Genomic DNA, 20,659 nt, shown 5'->3' on the forward strand with positions numbered 1-20,659 from the left:
AAGGGGAAGTAGATTTAGAACTGAGCTCAGGAGGAACTTCTTCACCCAAAGGGTTGTGAATCTATGGAATTCCTTGCCCAGTGAAGCAGTTGAGGCTCCTTCATTAAATGTTTTAAGGTAAAGATAGATAGTTTTTTGAAGAATAAAGGGATTAAGGGTTATGGTGTTCGGGCCGGAAAGTGGAGCTGAGTCTACAAAAGATCAGCGATGATCTCATTGAATGGCGGAGCAGGCTCGAGGGGCCAGATGTCCTACTCCTGCTCCTAGTTCTTATGTTCTTATGTATGTGGTGCCATGTGTATGTGGTGTCATGTGTATGTGCAGTGTCATGTGCATGTGTGTGTGGTGTGGTGTCATGTGTATATGTATGTGTGGTGTCAGGTGTATGTGGTGTCATGTGTATGTGTGGTGTCATGTGCATGTGTGTGTGGTGTGGTGCCATGTATATGTGTGGTGTCATGTGTATGTGTAGTCATGTCATGTGTATGTGGTGTCATGTGCATGTGTGTGTGGTGTCATGTGTAAGTGTGGTGTCAGGTGTATGTGGTGTCATGTCACGTGTGTGTGGTGTTGTGTCATGTGTATGTGTGGTGTCTTGTGCATGTGTATGTGTTGTCATGTCATGTGTATATGGTGTAATGTGTATGTATGGCGTTGTGTTGTGTGCTTGAAGCAGCCCAGAGGCAGCTTTGTAACACCAGGGTAATTGTGACATCATCAAATGATGTAAAATATATTTGAAGCAATGAACTTTGTATTTGAATTTCCATTTTGCTTTTCTCCATTTCTTTACTCTCTGAGTTGCCTGTGTGACATGTGCTATCATCAGAACCGCATCTCACTGGGGCAAACTATTCACAAGATCCAGTACAGCAGGCCAGGTAGAAATTTCGGTTTGTGTATGGTGTGAATGAGTGAGAGGATGGACATGTTTTCCGAGTGCTTTATCCTGGCGACAAAAACCCAGGGAGAATCCCGCCGGTGGGAATAGTCACCGAATACAAAATCATTTTTTTCCTCCTGTGATTCAATTGTGACGGGTGGCTTGCTTCTGCTTCGCTCACTCCGAGCAAACGTAATCTCTGTAATCAAACGCCTCGCCAGCACATTTTCCAAGTCCAGTTGGGAGTTGGCTGGCAGGTAAATGGCTCCACGCTTCACAGAGGGAATCCTCACCACACTGCTGGATGGTGTTGAGCAGAGGCGTCATGTCCTGTACCTGCGATTGGTCAGATGTCCAACAAGCAGAGTCACCAACCGCGCCTGGGAGGCTGTGGCCGCGATAGTGAGCGGCAGCTCATAGAATCATAGCATTCACAGTGCAGAAGGAGGCCATTCGGCCCATCGAGTCTGCACCGGCTCTTGGAAAGAGCACCCTTCTTCAGCCGCACGCTCCCACCCTATCCCCTTTCATCCCCGTAACCCAGTTACCCCTCCTAACCCTTTTGGACACGAAGGGCATTTTAGCATGGCCAATCCACCTAACCTGCACATCTTTGGACTGTGGGAGGAAACCGGAGCAACCGGAGGAAACCCACGCAGACACGGGGAGAACGTGCAGACTCCGCACAGACAGTGACCCAAGCCGAGAATCGAACCTGAGACCCTGGAGCTGTGAAGAAACTGTGCTAACCACTGTGCTACCCTGCTGCCCATATCGCTCGCTCTATGAGAGGACAGAACTACAGTACTGGAAGAAGATGAATGATCTTCGTGCAGCCAGGGTAAGTCTACCTCCTCATGTCTACCGCTCACCCCTTCACACACCCATCACACCGCCACGGTGATCTCGCTCCCAGACACCTCACGGGGTCCCAACACTTGTCATGTTGTGCTTCCCACCCGCCCCTCATGGTTTCCCCAGTTGATAATCTGTTCTTCACACTCCCCCTCACTACCCACACATGCCAGACTTTGTCACCATCTCACTCCCGCCTGCACTCTCCCCATCTGCCTCATTGCTGGACAAAATCAAGCACAACTGGCGAGAGTGGGCACAGCCTGCCGGAGTCATGCCCAAACTGAGAATGCTAACCCCCTTTGAGTAGAGAGCCCTTGAGTTGGCCGGTGAGTAGCAAGGCCAGACCCGTGAAGAGGGAGAGCAAGACAAAAGTCTAACCCTCAACACATCCAGTCACGGGGCAAGCCTCACGTGAGTTAACTTTCTCCCATCAGTCTGCCCCCTGTGGGGCACTAATGTCATCTCGCTTCCCTTGCAGGTCAATCAGGCGATCAGCCTGGGCCATCCCTGGGCCCTCTGAAGACCACAGACCCGATCAGCTCCGAGGGAGACATCTTGGAGTCAAGCATCGAAGAGATGACACACCTGTCACCCGCACCCTTCACCAGAGCAGTTGCTCACCCCTGGGTGGGATTAACTAGTCGGCAGGATTCTGGGTCACTCACTGGTGAGCACCTCAAAGCTGATGATCCACAACAAGCGGAGGCAGGGACGTCCCAGGGATGCTGAAGCCAGGGACTCTTCTGAGCCCCAGGCCGATGACATGTCCCTGGATCCGGCCTCCGCAGCGGGTCAGGCGCTGCCAAGGCAGAGCCACGAGTATCAGGAAGAGTTGACAGTGTCCCGCCTCGGACTGCAAGGCCGACTGGAGGAGACCCATCGCCTTCTGCCTGAGGAGATTATGCCGTCACTCCGACACAAGGAGGCCAACACTGCGAGGGTGGCCACTGCATTGGAGACCTTAGCACAGAACCTGCACTCCCTAGCGGGGGCTGTCCACTCCATGGCTGAGGGCGTGAGCTCCATGGTGCAGGCACGAGTGCGAATCCATGAGTGTCAGTGCCAGAGGATGGCGGGGCTCCCCCCCCCCCCCCCCCGTCCCAAGGAGGAGCACAGGGGCCTTTAGCCACTGACCAGGGAAGTGGATCAGCAGGAGGACAGCCCTGGGCCATCCAACCCATGAGACCCCGTGGGAACCCTCCCTCCCCTCCCTGTGAATGACACACCTCCAGCCCTGCACGCCAAGCACTGCAACATCCTTGCAGCCGAATGCAGGCCAGGGACCTCAAGGTGCAGGTCCCCCAAAGGAAGGCCACCAAGGCCACCTCAGGCAGCGGGGAGGGGGGGGGGGGGGGCGGCGGCAGCAGTCCATCTCAAGCTCAGATGTGGATCCTGGGGATACAGCTGGATGTAGCAGGAGGGTGAGGAAGAGGAAGAAGCGATGGGTGAATCTCAGCCCAACAAACTCACTTTCTTCACCCATAAATAACTTCCACGCTGTCATGTCATGGCACCATGCTTCACAAACCCCCACTTTTCCGGCGCTTCCTCCCTGTACAGTGTAAGGATGGCAGCGCAAAGTACCTCCTACACTGACGATGTAGTGATACCGTGTCGCTCCTGTCCCACTCCAGACCCCCGCCCATGGGAGGTAACCCTGTTCCCCCCCCCCCCCCCCCCCCCCCCCCCCCCCCCCCCCCCTCATGTGCCTCTCATGTGTGCCAGTATTCTCTATGAGGCTGCCATCGGTTGAAAGTCTGTTCACCTCGACAAGAGAAGGCAAAACACACCATGACCCCTGACCTCAATAACAGCTGCAATAACAGCTCTGACATTCAGCCTCGCTGGGGCCCTAGACCACCCTGTTCAGTGGTAGGTCACATTCAGCTCTCTGTCAGGCAGGAGTCAGACATTCTGTGAAGGTTAAGATGAGCATGGACACCCTCTGGGGCTGTAGTAGAGACAGTAACCCCCCCCCACCTCCCCCCACACAGTCCAGGCACCAGATTCACATCCTGAGCTGTGCAATCACCTCCTCGGCCAACGCATGGGTTGACACATGAGACTCGTAGTAACGAGTCTGACCAGGTGTTTGTGGTAACGTGTCTCACTGGCGTCATCAGCAACCTCCTGCGTGGATATGTCACTGAGGAGCCATCCCTCCAACTGCTACTCTCCCGCAAAAATAGCTCTGCGAGCACCCCAAGATGTAAATGTGGTGAATGTAATATGATAATTCACACTATGTCTTTGTAAGCGCAGTAGCGTTATCCGACCACTAGGAGGAGTAGCTCTGGGAATGCTCAGGAGCTTGTACAGGGCTCCACCCTTGGCTCCGCCCACGACTCCTCCCCCTAGTGCTGCTGTATAAATACCCTTGTCCAGAGTCAGCCTGCAGTTCACTGAGAATTCATCAACGGGTAACAGGCTGGCTCTGTAGTAAGTCGATTAAAGCCTTGATTCATATCGGAAACACGTGTCTGGTGAATTGATGGTTCCATCAATTTAATCGACTTAAGAACAATCAAGATCGATCATGGAATCAGCCCTCAAACCTGGACGCCTGGAACTCGACCCGCAGGATGCAGAGGCTAAAGAAATCTTCTCCCACTGGCTGCGGTGCTTCAAGGCCTACCTGGCAGAAGCGAGCACAGCCGAAACGACAGAGGAACAGAAGTTGAGTCTACTGCACGCGAGGGTGAGCCACAGAATCTCTACGCAACTAAACTCGGCCGGTTCATATACTGCAGCGCTAGCTGTACTCGATAAGATATATGTGAGGCCCATTAACGAAGTTTACGCACACCATGTGTTCACGACTCGTCACCAGCGGCCTACCGAATCACTCGCCGAATTTCTAAGGGAACTCAATAATTTGTCAAATTACTGTAATTATCAAGCGGTTACCGCGGCTGAACACAGAGAACTTGCTGTATGCGATATTTTTGTAGTGGGCCTCAGGTCTAATTATGTGCGCCAACAATTACTGGAAAAGGGGGCCCAAGACTTAGAAATGACTGTGGAAGCTGCTACCACGATGGAGGTCTCCTTCCGCAGCCTTAACTCGTTCCCCGCGGACCCCGCAACCCAATCATGGGCCTCCGACCAGCGACTCCCCCAGGCCTGTGCTACGCAGCCGCCCAGCCACCATGCTGCCCCAGCCACCATGCTGCCCCAGCCAGCCACTATGCTGCCCCAGCCAGCCACCATGCTGCCCCAGCCAGCCACCATGCTGCCCCAGCCAGCCACTATGCTGCTCCAGCCTGCCATTTCTACGGCCAGAACCAGCACCCGCGGCAGCACTGCCCAGCCCGCAACGCGACCTGCAGCAGCTGCGGGCGGAAAGGCCATTACGCAAGAGTGTGCCTTGCTAAAAGGGCCCCTGCTTCCAGCTCCCCAGCGACACAAAGTAATCGCTCCCCTCACCCGCAGGCCCGCGGGGCCCGAAACGCTGCAGCCTATGCCCCGACTCCGCCCCCTCCAGCCACGTGCGATCCACGGGGGCCGCCATCTTGGCAAACCTCCAACACGTGGCCGGCCACATGCGACTCCTGGGGGCCGCCATCTTCCTCGCCGCCCTCCACGGGCCCGACCTGCATCTCCGCGCTCGGACAACTCATCGGAAGAATACGACTATGAACTCAGAGGGCAGTCATCATGGGGCCACTCCAGCACAGCTGATCGAGCCGCCGACTACCCGCAACTCAGCGCCGTAATTCTGGACCAATCACGCCCGAAGCATCTGCGAAATTCGATGGCAGAGTTCCATATCAACGGGTACAAAACGCCATGCCTCTTCGACTCCGGGAGCACTGAGAGGTTCATACATTCAGACCTGGTAAGACGCTGTTCGCTCCCCGTTTTCCCCGTGCAGCAAACTATCTCGCTCGCTTCAGGCTCTCATTCGGTCCAGATCCAGGGGCGCACCGCCGCGACACTCACAATCTGAGGCGATAGCTGCTCTAAATTCAAACTCTACGTTTTGCCCGAACTCTGAGCGCCACTCTTATTAGGCCTAGACTTCCAATGTAACCTTAAGAGCCTCACCCTCAGCTTCGGAGGGCCCCTGCCCCCACTCACTATCTGCAGCCTCGCTACGCTGTGAATCCCCCCCCCCTCCTCTCTTCGCCAATCTCACAAAGGACTGTAAACCCATAGCCACTCGTAGCAGGCGGTATAGCCTGCAGGATAGGGTATTTATCAGAGCAGAGGTCTGAAGGCTTCTCAGTGAGGGGGTTATAGAGGCCAGCAATTGTCCCTGGAGAGCTCAGGTGGTGGTCGTTAAAACCGGGGAAACATTCTGCATGGTTGTCGACTATAGTCAGACCATAAATAGATTTACGCTCCTCGACGCCTACCCCCTCCCCAGGATTGCAGACATGGTAAACCAGATCGCCCAGTACCGGCTCTTTTCCACGGTGGATCTGAAGTCTGCATACCACCAGCTCCCAATCCGCCCGGAGGACCGCCACTACACGGCATTCGAGGCCGATGGCCGCCTCTTCCATTTCCTCCGGGTCCCTTTCGGCGTCACTAATGGGGTCTCGGTGTTCCAACGAGCATTGGACCGAATGGTGGACCAGTACGGGCTGCGGGCCACGTTTCCGTACTTGGACAATGTCACCATCTGCGGCTATGACCAGCAGGACCACGACGCCAACCTCTACCGTTTTCTCCAGATGGCACAGAAACTGAATCTCACGTATAACAAGGAGAAATGCATTTTCCGCACAACCAGACTAGCCATCCTCGGCTACGTCGTGGAAAACGGAGTCCTGGGCCCCGACCCGGACCGGACTCTTAGAACTCCCCCTCCCCCATTGCCCCAAGGCCCTTAAACGGTGCTTGGGTTTCTTTTCCTACTACGCCAAGTGGGTCCCTCAATATGCGGACAAAGCCCGCCCATTCTGTAGGGCCACACGATTTCCCCTGTCAGCCGAGGCACGCCAGGCCTTCGACGGCATCAAGGAGGACATCGCCAAAGCGGTCATGCGGGCGGTGGATGAATCCACTCCATTTCAGGTAGGGAGTGACGCCTCAGAGGTAGCTCTTGCAGCCACTTTAAATCAGGCAGGGAGGCCAGTCGCATTTTTCTCCCGTACCCTCTCCGCTTCAGAACTCCGACACTCCTTGGTCGAGAAAGAAACACAAGCCATCGTGGAGGCTATCCATTACTGGAGGCACTACCTCGCAGGTAGGAGGTTCACCCTCATCACCGACCAAAGATCGGTTGCCTTCATGTTCGACAACTCGCAAAGGGGCAAAATTAAAAACGACAAAATTCTGAGGTGGAGGATCGAACTCTCCACCTACAATTACGACATTAAGTATCGACCCGGGAAGCTCAACGAGCCGCCGGATGCCCTATCCCGCGGGACATGCGCCAGCGCGCAGATTGACCAATTGAAAGCCATCCACAATGACCTCTGCCACCCGGGGGTCACCCGGCTCGCCCACTACATCAGGGCCCGAAACCTACCTTTCTCCAACGAGGAGGTAAAAGCGGTCACCAGGGACTGCCCGATCTGTGCGGAGTGCAAACCGCACTTCTATAGACCAGACAGGGCCCACCTGGTCAAGGCTTCTAGGCCCTTTGAACGCCTCGCGATTGATTTCAAAGGGCTACTCCCCTCAACTAACAAGAATGTTTACTTTTTAAATGTCGTAGACGAGTTCTCCCGTTCCCATTCGCTATCCCGTGCCCCGACATGACCTCCCACACAGTCATTAGGGCCCTGCATAGCATCTTCACCCTGTTTGGTTTCCCCAGCTACGTACACAGTGACCGGGGTTCGTCCTTCATGAGCAACGAGCTGCGTCAGTACCTGCTCGACAAGGGCATTGCCTCGAGCAGGACTACCAGCTATAACCCCAGGGGGAACGGGCAGGTGGAGAGGGAGAACGCGACGGTCTGGAAGACCGTCCTACTAACCCTCCGGTCTAGAAAGCTCCAAGTCTCACTCCCGGCATGGCTGAGGACACCAGGCCCCATACTTCTGAGGAAACGCGTCAGGGCACACAAAACCGACCCCCTTGTTGAAAAGGTGCGCCTGCTCCACTCCAACCCCCAGTACGCATTCGTCGAGTTCCCTGACGGCCGTCAGGACACCGTATCCCTCCGGGATCTGGCACCCACCGGATCCAGCGCCCCCTCTACCCCTACAGAAGGACCCCTCACCCTACACCCTATGCTGTCGCCCCCTCGCGCTCCCGAGCCCGCGAGCTCGCTCCACCAGTTCAGCGCTCACGCGCCGGCCAGCCCCCAGTCCCCGGTCGAACCAGGAGAGTATGAAGCTCGGATACAACTCTCCCTGGAGTCCGCCATCGTACCCCTGCACACAACACCCATCCAGCCACCGCAAGAGGCTGCAACCCCGGTGCTCCGCAGATCACAGCGGACAGTTCGACCACCGGACAGACTGACGTTGTAGACCACCACCCCCGCCGGACTTGATTTTTTTTCAGGGGGTGAATGTGGTGAATGTAATATGATAATTCACACTATGTCTTTGTAAGCGCAGTAGCGTTATCCGAGCACAAGGGGGAGTAGCTCTGGGAATGCTCAGGAGCTTGTACAGGGCTCCACCCTTGGCTCCGCCCACGACTCCTCCCCCCAGTGCTGCTGTATAAATACCCTTGTCCAGAGTCAGCCTGCAGTTCACTGAGAATTCATCAACGGGTAACAGGCTGGCTCTGTAGTAAGTCGATTAAAGCCCAGATTCATATCGGAAACACGTGTCTGGTGAATTGATGGTTCCATCAGTAACTATCATGGATGCTGCCCGGGGAACGGGCACACACCTGGAAACGGGCACACACCACGGGCACACACCTGGAAATGGGAAGCACCTGCATGATACACATTGCATGGTTACAGACGAGCTGGACATTGAACGATTGGTATCCCTTGCGGTACAGAAATGGTGTCCCTTTGTGCCATGGGAAACGTAGATAACACCCTGCCCCTGGGGCATGACAGCTATGCAGGGCCCAGGGCTATGCAGAGCCCATGGCTCTGGCGTCTTGGCTTGCCTGGTCCGGGTTCAAATTCATGTACATGTGGGCCCTTGCGAATAGCGCTCCTGTGACCTCCCTTATGTACTTGTGTGTGTGGCTAACTGGGTCACCTGTGCAGCCCTGAAATGAGCCTGGCATAGACGTTCACATTGGCACTGATATATTTTCTAAGTGCTGCAAAGTGAAAAGGTATGAAGCTGTCGCACACGCTTGGATTCTTAAAGACACAATGTGAGGTTGGATTAGGAGGTGTTGCTCATACAATCTAAGATGGAGAACTGAAGCCTGCGTCCTCACGGCGCCGAGGTCCCAGGTTCAATCCCGGCCTCGGGTCACTGTCCATGAGGGGTTTCCACAGTCGCTCAGGTGGACCTCTATCTGTTATGGGTTGCCCTCGGCGTTCTGGAACCTGGCTACAGAGTGTCCTCTGTTCTTTCAGTAGACGGTACTTCCTGGGACGTTACTCCAGTGTCCGTCTCTATTGGATTGGAAAGTCCTCAGAAAATTTCTCTCCGTGTTTAGTCTCTGTACAGAAGTATCACTGTCCAGATTTTCTGATAGAAACATTTCTCGAGAAGTTTCAGGGATTTCACTTTGTGAAAGCTAATAGTTGGTCAGTACGATGCCACCAAACTTTCATCCTCTATCTGTACGGTGTGTGACATTGGACCTGTTCTTCTCAGGAAAGCCGCAGGTGCTGATTTCTGTGCTTCTTGTCATTTGACAATCTCTGAAGTATCAGGTTGTATCAAAAGGTCAAACTGTGGTTTTCTCGGTTTGTTATTTTGCTGAGCAGCATTGCTGGTGAACTCGGTGTCACTGTGTGGGTGGTGATCCGTTTGACATCAAGAAGTTACTCACGGTGACATAGTGGTCAGCACTGCTGCCTCACAGCGCCAGCGACCCGGGTTCAATTCCGGCCTTGGGTGACTGTACGTGTGGAGTTTGGGCGGCGCGGTAGCACAGTGGTTAGCACTATTGCTTCACAGCTCCAGGGTCCCAGGTTCGATTCCCAGCTTGGGTCACTGTCTGTGAGGAGTCTGCACGTTCTCCCCGCGTCTGCGTGGGTTTCCTCCTGGTGCTCTAGTTTCCTCCCACAGTCCAAAGATGTGCAGGTTAGGTGGATTGGCCATGATAAATTGCCCTTAGTGTCCAAAATTGCCCATCCATATAAACTCCGAGACCAATGCCTCCACCCTCCGGAAAAAGGCCTTAGGGTGAAAAATCGGGAGAGTCTGAAAGACAAACAGGAACCTTGGCAGCACATTCACCTTGACCACATGCACCCTCCCTGCCAAAGTTTTTTTTTAAATTTAGAGTACCCAATTAATTTTTTCCAATTAAGGGGCAATTTAGCCTGGCCAATTCAGCTACTCTGCACATCTTTTTTGGGTTGTGGGGGTGAAACCCACGCAAACACGGGGAGAATGTACAAACTCCACACGGACAGTGACCCAGAGCCGGGATCGAACCGGGGACCTCAGCGTCGTGAGGCAACAGGGCTAACCCACTGTGCCACCGTGCTGCCCACTCCCTGCCAAAGTTAAGTGTAAGGTACCCCGCCTCTCGAGATCCCCCTTAACCTCTTCCACTAACGCTGATAAGTCCCACCTGTGCATTGAGGCCCACTCATGCATCACCTGAATCTCCTAAACTTCTCTCTCGTGCCACCTTAGACGGTAGTACCCCTAAATTGCCCCCCCCCCCACCCCGCCCCACGCCATTCTTCCCAACATTCAGCTTATACCTGGAGAAGGCCCCAAACCTCTCCAGCAGGTCCATGATTCTGTCCGTACTCTCCAGTGGGTCTGATACAAACACCAGCAGGTTGTCTGTGTACAACAATATCCGGTGCTCCCTGCCCTCCCCTCAATCCCTCGCCACTCGGCCTACCACTGGAGGGCCAATGCCAAGGGCTCAATCACCAATAACAACGGCGACAACGGCACCCTTGCCTCGTTTCCCAATGTAGCCCAAAGTACTGTGAACTCATCTCGTTCGCACGCACACGCGCTACCGAGGACTCACCCACGCCACAAGCTTGCGCCCAAATCCAAACCTACCCAGAATTTCAAACAGATATCTCCGCTCTACCCAGTCAAAGGCCTTCTCCGTATCCATGGACACAATAACCTCCACTGCCCGCCCCCCCGATGGAGTCTTAACTACATTTAACAGCCTCCTAATGTTGCTGGAGAGCTGCCTACCCTTCACAAAACCTGTTTGGTCCTTGGAAAATCGGGCACACACCCCTCCAACCTACGCGCCAACACCTTCGCCAATACTTTCACACCCGTCTTCAACATAGAGATGGCTCAGTAGTATCCACACTCCAGTGGGTCCTTCCCCTTCTTCGCAATCTACAAAATTGATGCCTGCTACAATGCTACTGACAACTCCCCCTCCCCCCACTGCATCACTGAACGCCTCCAACGGGTGAGGGGCCGACTCCATCACCAACGGCGCACAGAATTCCGCCAGAAACCATCCTGGCCTATGGCCTTACCCGACTGCATTCCCCTGATCCTATTCATCACCTGCCTCAGCCCCAGCGCTTCCTCCATTCCCTGCCTCTTCCCCTCCTCCCGGTCTGGGAACTCCAATCCATCCAAAAGCCATCCCATATCCCCCATCTCTCCGCCCAGCTCGGCCCTATACGACTTCCCATAATACCAAAAGAGAAAATGCTGGAAAATCTCGGCAGGTCTGGCAGCATCTGTCGGAAGAGAAAAAGGAGCTAACGTTTGGAGCCTAAATAATAATAATAATAATCTTTATTGTCACAAGTAGGCTTACATTAACACAGCAATGAAGTTACTGTGAAAAGCCCCTCGTCGCCACATTCCGGGGCCTGTTCGGGTACACAGAGGGAGAATTCAGAATGTCCAATTCACCTAACAAGCACGTCTTTCGGGACTTGTTTCGCTCTGAGACTCTCTTGGGTTCCCTCCTCACCTCTTCCCCCCTTCCCCCTCCTCGCCTCTCCGTTGTGTGTGCTGCCATTTGCTTTCCTTTACCCCTCCTCCCCTCCTCTCTTCCTAATTGCTGTTGACCAAGAACAGGTCTTGGAACATGCCTACGAACTGCCCCCACGCTTTGTGGAAGCCCATTTCTGACCATCGGATGGCGTACTTGATCTTCTCCAGATGGAGGAATTCCGACAGGGCTGCCAGCCAGTCCGCAGCTGTGGGCGGTGCTGCCAATCGCCGGCCGAGCAGGATTAAGGAAACAAAAGCCAGGGTGTCGGCCCCCTTCTCCATGTGTAGCTCTGGCCGTTCCGATACTCCGAGGATTGCCACTCTCGGACATGGCGTCACCCTCACCCCCACAACCTTGGACATGGTCACGGAGAAGGCTGTCCAGAACCTGACTGTCTGGGGCAGGCCAGAGCATGTGGGTGTGATTGGCTGGGCCTCCCTGGCACCGTTCACATTTATCTTCCACCTCCGGGAAGAACCTGTTCATTCAGGTTCTGGTCAGGTGAGCTCTGTGCATCACCTCGAGCTGCATGGGGCTGAGCCTTGCGCAGGAGGAGGTGGGGTTGGCCCTGCTCAGTGCTTCGCTGCAGAATCCCCACCCCACTTCCGCCCCCAATTCGTCCTCCCATTGGCTCCATCCAGTGGTGTTCTTGACCTTTCCAGCAACTGTCCATAGATGTCCCCACAGTTCCCCCCCCCCCCCCCCCTCTTTTTTGTCTGTGTTTATTAGCTCTTCCAATAGTGTGTGCCTCGGGGCCTGAAGGGTGCCTCGGGGCCTGGAGGTGCCTCGGGGCCTGAAGGTGCCTTGGGGCCTGGAGGGTGCCTCGGGGCCTGAAGGTGTCTCGGGGCCTGAAGGTGTCTCGGGGCCTGAAGGTGCCTCGGGGCCTGAAGGTGCCTCGGGGCCTGAAGGTGCCTCGGGGCCTGGAGGTGCCTCGGGGCCTGGAGGTGCCTCGGGGCCTGAAGGTGCCTCGGGGCCTGAAGGTGCCTCGGGGCCTGAAGGTGCCTCGGGGCCTGAAGGTGCCTCGGGGCCTGAAGGTGCCTCGGGGCCTGGAGGGTGCCTCGGGGCCTGAAGGTGCCTCGGGGCCTGAAGGTGCCTCGGGGCCTGAAGGTGCCTCGGGGCCTGAAGGTGCCTCGGGGCCTGGAGGTGTCTCGGGGCCTGAAGGTGCCTCGGGGCCTGAAGGTGCCTCGGGGCCTGAAGGTGCCTCGGGGCCTGAAGGTGCCTCGGGGCCGGAGGATACCTCGGGGCCTGAAGATACCTCGGGGCCTGAGGTTGTCTCGGGGCCTGAAGGTGCCTCGGGGCCTGAAGGTACCTCGGGGCCTGAAGGTGCCTCGGGGCTGGAGGATACCTCGGGGCCTGAAGGTGCCTCGGGGCCTGGAGGTGCCTCGGGGCTGGAGGATACCTCGGGGCCTGGAGGGTGCCTCGGGGCCTGGAGGTACTTCGGGGCCTGAAGGTGCCTCGGGGCCTGAAGGGTGCCTCGGGGCCTGAAGGTACCTCGGGGCCTGAAGGTACCTCGGGGCCTGGAGGTGCCTCGGGGCCTGAAGGTGCCTCAGGGCCTGAAGGTGCCTCGGGGCCTGAAGGTGCCTCGGGGCCTGAAGGTGCCTCGGGGCCTGGAGGGTGCCTCGGGGGCTGAGGATACCTCGGGGCCTGAAGGTGCCTCGGGGCCTGAAGGTGCCTCGGGGCCTGAAGGTGCCTCGGGACCTGAAGGTGCCTCGGGGCCTGGAGGTACCTCGGGGCCTGAGGCTGCTTCGCCGTCTCCTTCCAGAGACAGTGTTTAATTTGGAGGTGCCTGAGTCCTGTCCCCTCCGCAAGTCCAGGTCCTCCATCAGTTCGTCCAAGGTGGCAAGTTGGTGCCCAATGTAAAAGCCCCTGACTGCTGGCGCCCCCCCCCCCCCCCCCCCCCCCCCCGTCTTGTCTCCATTTTAAAAATGTGACATCAATCACGGTTGGCTGGAATTTGTATTTACCGCAGATGAGGGCCATGGGGGACATCTCGGTCAGACCAAAATGCTGCCTCAATGTGACTACCTCACTGGACAGGATGTGTATTTCGGCGGGGGGGTGATGGGAGCGTTGCCATGGCAAGGGCCCAGAGGGTCATTCCTTTGTAGGAGGACTCCTCCAGCCACACCCATTCAGTATTGAGTTGTGTATCCATCCCTTCACCCTCTCGGCTGTGGCTGCCAAGTGGTAGTACTGCAGGTTTGGTAGGGCTGGAGTGCCCATATGTTTCTTCCTGTGCAGTGACGGCTTTGGGATCCTTTGGTTCCCCCCCCCCCCCCCCCCCCATAAACGCCATGATAATTTTGTCTATCTTTTGGAAGGCGGCTTTGGGGATGAAGATCGGTCTGGATCTGAATAAGAAGAGGAACCTCGACAGCAAGTTCATCTTGATCGTCTGCACCCTCTCTGTCAGGCAGTGTACCCCACCTCTGTCGGCCCTTTTTAACTTCCTCCGTCAGACTGGTCAGGTTCTACTTTTGGATCCGTGTCCAGTCGTGGGCTATCTGGATACCCAGGTAGCGGAATTTGCTTTGGGCTAGTTTGAATGGGAGTCCCTCCAGCCCTGTACCTCCCCTGTTCAGGTTCATCGGGAATGCCTCGCTCTTGCCCAGGTTGAGTTTGTAACCTGAGAAGGCTCCGGGCTCTTCCAGGAGCTTCATGATTGCTTTCAGACCGTTCTGCGGTTCCGAGATATAGAGAGGAGCAGGTCATCCATAGAGAGTGAGACTCTGTGCTCTCTGCCTCCTCTTTTGGATGACCTTCCAGCCTTGCGCGTCTCACAGGGCGATCGCCAGGGTTTCGGTTGCCAGGGCGAAGAGGAGTGGGGACAGTGGGCATCCCTGCCGTGCCTCTGTGCAGCTGGAAGTATCCAGAGTTGGTGGTGTTGGTCCGAATGTTCGTCTTGGAGGTGAACCCTGCCCCCTGTCCAAACTGCTCCAGAACCTCAACAAGGTACTTCCACTCGACTCTGTCGAAGGCCTTTTCTGCATCCAGGGAGACGATCACCTCTGGCATTCTCTCCCCGGATTGGGTCATTATTACATTCAGCAGTTGCCTAATGTTCACAATTAGGTACCTACTCTTGACAAAGCCTGTCTGGTCCTCTGCAACCACCTCTGGCATGCAGTTCTCCAATCTCTTAGCCAGAACCTTTGCGCGTATCTTCGCATCCACATTGAGTAGTGAAATGGATCCAGTCCATTGAGGAACTGTTTCATCCCTGTGTTCCCGTTGGGAGGTTAGAAGGTGTACAGCCCTCGGTCAAAGGTCTTAAATGCTGGGTTGACCTCTTGGTTCTGCTACCAGTCTGCCTCTGCTATTCTTCACCTTTGTTATCTCCCTCGTGGCTGCCTGCTTTCTCAGCTGGCGAGCCGGTTGGTGGCCAGCCTTTTCACCATGTTTGCAGAAAGCACCCCTTGTCTGGCGGAGTTGGTGCACTGCTTTCCTGGTGGATAACAGGTTAAAGTCCATTTGTAGCTTTTCCCTGTCCGCCAGAAACTCTACAGTCGGGGCCTCGGAGTACTTTCTGTGACCTCCAGAATGGAGTCGATCAGTTGTTGCATGGCCGCCCTCTCTTCCCTGTCTCTGCGTCCCAGTCTATAGCCTTGTAGGCTATAATCTCTCCCCCAGCACGGGAGTAAAGTGGTTAGCACTGTTGCTTCAAAGCGCCAGAGTCCCAGGTTCGATTCCCAGCTGGGTCACTGTCTGTGAGGAGTCTGCACGTTCTCCCCGTATCTGCGTGGGTTTCCTCCGGGTGCTCCGGTTTCCTCCCACAGTCCAAAGACCGTGCAGGTTAGGTGGATTGGCCATGATAAATTACTCTTAGTTTCCATAAGGTTAGGTGGGGTTACTGGGTTACGGGGATAGGGTGGAGGTATGGGCTTAATGCTCTTTCCAAGGGCTGGTGTAGATTCGATGGGCCGAATGGCCTCCGTCTGCACTGTAAATTCTATGATTTTATGATCTAATTCTAATCATAGCCCTCAGTGCCTCCCAGAACGTGTGAGGTGAGACTTCCCCATTCTGGTTGTTGGTGATGTACTCGCCCACGGTCTGTGATGTTTTTTGGCAGAAGGCTTTATCGGCCAAGAGGTCCGTGTCCAACCTCCACGTGGGGCACTGGGCACAGCCCGTCTCCAACCTCTCAGCTATGTAATGTGGAGCGTGGTCTGAGATGACTATCGCGGAGAATTCAGCCCTTCCTATTCCTGGAAGCACTGATTTCCCCACTGCACAGAAGTCTGTCCGTGAGTATACTCAGTGCACTGGCGAAAAGAAGAATTCTTTCTCATTGGGGTGTAGGAACCGCCATGGATCCACTGCCCCCATCTGCTCCATGAATGCTCCCAGTTCCTAGCCACGCCTGTCCTTTGCCCCGTTTTGGGGTTCGATCGGTCAGTCAGCAGGTCCTGTACACAGTTGAAGTTGACCGCCAATCGTGTGTACGCCACATTGGTGCCCCTGCACGCCATGGTCTCCGTTTGTCCAGGGACCTTCCGAAGTGGCTGCTTGCGGCGCCATCTTGTTTCCTCAACCCATTCCTTATCTGCTGAAGCCAATCAAAAAAACAGCCCTTTCTTCCCATCCTGTTGCTTTAGTGTTCCTCCCCCCCCTATTCCCCTCATCCCACCCTCCTTGCGTTGCCCCCCCCATCCCAGCAAGGTACCTGCTCCCTGCGGGAGGTGTCCAGTGGGCCCCCCTTGCTGTCTATCTTCCAATGTTAGCTATCCCTGCTAGTGTAGTGCCCTCCCTCCCCCCTCCAGGGACTGATCTAGCCCCTACCTTACCCCCACTGATTGCCCGCTTTCTCTGCCAGTTCCCCCACCCTCACCTGCATTCCTCTGTCATCGCTCTTCCCTATGACCCGGTCTTTTTTCATCAGAGCGAGGCAGCACAGTCCCGCACAAACATATCGAATGTCCAATAGTTCTCCTGAGCAATCCTTCTGCCCGAAGTTGGAGAAGTTTTGGGGTCACCTTTCAGCACCATGTCAGCGATCCTGCACGTGGATTTGGAGCCGGGACCCTTGGGGCCGTATTTGGGGTCTCGGTCCTGCCGGAGTTGCAGCGGGGGCAGATGTTTTAGCCTTCGCCTCGTTGATCGTTCGCAGGCGAGTCCTGTTGGGGTGGAGGTCAACTTCTCCACCCTGTGCTTCGGCGTGGCCTATGGACCTAATGGAGTTCTTACATCTTGAGAAGGTGAAATGTGCCCGAAGGGCTGCAAATGGGGGGGGGGGGGGGGGGGGGGTTCCACAAGAGTTGGGGTTTGTTTATTTTGAATTTCGGAGAGCTAGTTACCATCAACTGTTGGGTGGGGGGTTGGTGCAGGGTTTATTGTATTTGGGGGGGGGGCAATGTTTTTGTTTTGTAAAATGTTAAAATGCTAAAAATGTGAATAAAAATACTTTTCATAAATAAAAGGAAGTCTGTTTGTTTGCAGCTCCCATCTTGTCCAGTTTTCCTCCTGGCAGAGTTACAAAATGTTCACTCCCCGGGATCCTGTCTCCAACTGCCCTTGCTTCCAGTTACAACTCAGAACAAGGGAAGGTGGCCTTGTGTTGCTAGGCAACGCTCCTGCTACTATATTTATTCTTCACATCACAGCGCTCTCTAAGCGCAATAGAAACACAACTGGAACTTAACCCACTCAGGCAAACACCTTTGTCCAGCATTAACCTAACTATAGATTTTACCCTTCCAGACATAGAGTCATCGAATTATACTCACTTAAAACTATACCTTATTTCTAATGTTTACCAATACAAATAAACATCCCTTGAAACTATCTTTGTTTTCCTAACAGTTTATGAGAGTGACTGTGTCTTTGTGTGTGTATGAGTGTGTGTTTTATGAATGCTAATGTGAGGAATGTGACCCTGTGTATACCTGTAAGAAAACGTCTTGCATTGGTGAGGAAACAGGGGGCGGGATTGTCCGATCGCTGACGCAGAAATCGCATTTGGCGATCGGCCGGGGAATCCACGGTCATGCTGGAACCGGGGGGGCGGCGTTGTCTTTGCGATGCTCCGCCCCTCACAATTAGCATATGGATGGCCTCAGGACGTCGGTGGAGGCCCTTCCCCCGAGGCTCCACCCCCCGATGAGCCGAGTTCATGACAGCGTCGCTCGCGTGTGTTCACACCGTTCGGGGACTTTCCCGTGTTGGCTGCGGACTGTGTCCAGCGCAGCCCAGTCCGGGGGGGGATGGGGGGGGGGGGGGCATTCCACTGGCAGGGGTGCTTCGGCGGGGCTGGGGGTACTAATGGGGGGTGGTCCGGGGGGGGGGGGGGTTACAAGCCGAGTCCACGCGCAGCCAGTGCCATGTTGCAATGCGGAGCCGCCGCGGCTGCCGCCATGTGCATGCGCAACCACGGACCTGGCCATTCTGCGGCTGTATCCGCAGATAAAGCCGGGGGGCTTTACGCTGTGTGGCTGCTAGCCCCCCCCCCCCCCACCGGATGGAGGATCGGTGCGGGGGCGGCGCTGACTTTCTGGTCGTAAGACCAGACGAATCCTGCGGACATAGCCGGAGGATCGGAGAATCCAGAGGGTTTTTGTGAAAATGGTGCTGAGAATGTCTGAGTAAATGTTTCATTTTGACTATTGTTTCTAGCGCTGCTGAATGGAACAGCTAGCCCACAACTGTAGACAGTGTTGTTACTGCGTTCAGGCCTTCTTCGAACAACTCCCGCTGCCTTGTCGCTCCAAATTTTGGCCGAGGAAGTGTCGCCCGCGCTGCCATGCCCCGGTCTCTTCATTTTACTTGTTAGACTACGATCGTCGGATTGCTGAGCTGGGTTTGGAGCACGAGCCCCCTGCTTTCCAAATCATCGGGCAGAGATTGACGTTTAAGAAAGGAAGGTGGACATCACAGTCCTGCCATGGTCTCTTTCCTTCCAGCCAGACTGATCTGCTGAAGAACGCCCGGGAAGAAAACCGGATCCTCCAAGACCAGAACAATGTCCTGCAGCTGAAATTGGAATTGGTGATGGACATGTTGACTGAGACCACGGCTAACCTGCTTCTGTTGGAGGAGGAGGAGGAGGCGACAGAGGGAAAGGAAGAGGAGAAGAAGGAAGAGGGGGAAGAAGAGCTTGTGGAGGTGGAGAATCAAACGTGTCCAAAAAAGCCTCCAAAACAGACCTGCCAGTATGATGTGGATTCGAGTGACTTTGAATACGGTGAGGATTTATTGGTGCCAGTTCAGTGGAACTACAAATACCCCAAATCATTAACATCCTTTGAAGAGGAAAGTGAGTACTCAGAGGATTTGAATCTCACCAGGAGACCTCGAGGCAAAGCCAAACCCAAGATTTGTCCGTTGAAACGAGCAGCAAGAGCGAAAGCCAGGGCACGCTTAAGCATGCGCCAGGGTTCACGGGTCAAGTACTCGGTCCCGCCGAAAGTTTGCAAACTTGAGTTGGAACCAGAACCAATGCGCAAGACTTATCCAAAACGCCGAGCAGAGTCCAGACCCAAACCTAAACCTAGATCTGTGAAGCAAACAGACGGAGTTTGCCCCATGAAGTAGGGGTCTTCACAGGAGCTTCTGAGTAACTCCCCCCCCCCCCCCCCACCTTTGTCCCACCATGAAAGATCAGTGCGGAGCTTTTACTTTGTGATGTTCCCTTTTCAGCTGTGTGATGATTTGCTGGTGACAGAATAAAGATATGATAACACCATTTTCTTTCTGCTTGTGTTAATCTAAGAAGATCGATAGCTGAAGGATTTTGAAGATGAGCAGGTAGATTTTGTTTGTTCTTTGGTCTCACCTTTCCATCGATCTCCGCCTCTGCCTAGTCCTCGCTCCCTTACCCATTGTGCATTGGTCAACCTCATCCAGACCATTATACCTGTCATCCATTTTCTCCTTTACTTCCCTCTCCCACATTTTCCATCGATCTTTCCTTCCAATAATTGTCTCCGTCTACCCTCTTCTCTAAATACGTGACCAAAATGTTGTAACTTGCTGTGCGCTAATTTCCTCCATTCTGCAGCCATTTATTTCCAGCACTTCCTCAGTAGTCTTCCTGTGTCTGGACACAAAACATTCTCCTATTTGCCCATATCTCGAATGTTTACAGCTTCCCAATGGTCTTTTTGCCGGTTGTCCAGGTTTTTGAGGCTAATGTCAAAAGTATTATGTTAAAAATATTTTTATTCGTTCTTTAACATTTTATACATAAAACAAAACAACACAAAGTAGAAAGGATAACAGAATCCCCCCCCCACACACACAACTAACGCATATATGACTTGGAAAATAACCTCCCCCACCACCACGCTTTAGCAGCGGACAGTGACTAACTCTTTAAAATGCAGAGAAAACAGACTCCATCTCTTGTGGAATCCCTCAATCGCCCCCCTCAAGGTGATCTTAACCTTCTCAAGATACAGGAACTCCACCAGATTGAGGCACTGACCTCCACCCCAACAGGATCCGCCTTCGAGCAATCAGCGAGGCGAAGGCTAAAACATCCACACACACACACACACACACCCCCCCCCCCCCCCCCCCCACATCCCCGTCTGCAGCTTCGGCAGGTCCGACACCCCAAATATTGCCCCCAGGGGAACTGGGTCCGAGCAAGATCAGGCGACGTGGTGCTGAAGATTGGACCCCAAAACTTCTCCAACCCCGAGCACGACCAGCAAATACGCACGTGATTGGTCGGGCCCCTCCCACACCGCTCGTAAATTCTTCCACCCCCTCAAACAATCGGCTCATCCCTGACCTCGTCAGATGCGCCCTGTGCACCACCTTCAATTGTATTAATCCCAGTCTCGTGCACGAGGTTATGGCGTTCACCCTCCGCAACCCCTCCTCCAATGCCCCCCATCCCCCTCCTCCCCCAGCTCCTCCTCCCACTTGGCATTAACCCTCTTCATATATGCTGTATCCGCCTCCAGAATTCTCCCATAA

The 20,659-nt window shown here is 54.7% G+C and overlaps 1 protein-coding gene across 1 annotated transcript; it reads left to right on the plus strand.

Moving 5' to 3' along the window:
- Positions 1-790: 790 nt before the first annotated feature.
- Positions 791-19,405, plus strand: LOC119964201. The gene is made up of 2 exons (XM_038793487.1): positions 791-881; positions 18,350-19,405. The coding sequence occupies exon 2, from the start codon at positions 18,359-18,361 to the stop codon at positions 19,265-19,267; it is 909 nt and encodes a 302-aa protein (XP_038649415.1). The 5' UTR covers positions 791-881; positions 18,350-18,358; the 3' UTR covers positions 19,268-19,405.
- Positions 19,406-20,659: the final 1,254 nt, after the last annotated feature.

The sequence above is a fragment of the Scyliorhinus canicula genome, chromosome 4, assembly GCF_902713615.1.
Source record: "Scyliorhinus canicula chromosome 4, sScyCan1.1, whole genome shotgun sequence".
In the NCBI taxonomy this organism is placed as follows: domain Eukaryota; kingdom Metazoa; phylum Chordata; class Chondrichthyes; order Carcharhiniformes; family Scyliorhinidae; genus Scyliorhinus; species Scyliorhinus canicula.

What these genes read in the sequence shown, in the direction of transcription:
- LOC119964201 (XM_038793487.1), top strand. Translation starts at nt 18,359, where the DNA reads ATGGAACAGCTAGCCCACAACTGTAGACAGTGTTGTTACTGCGTTCAG.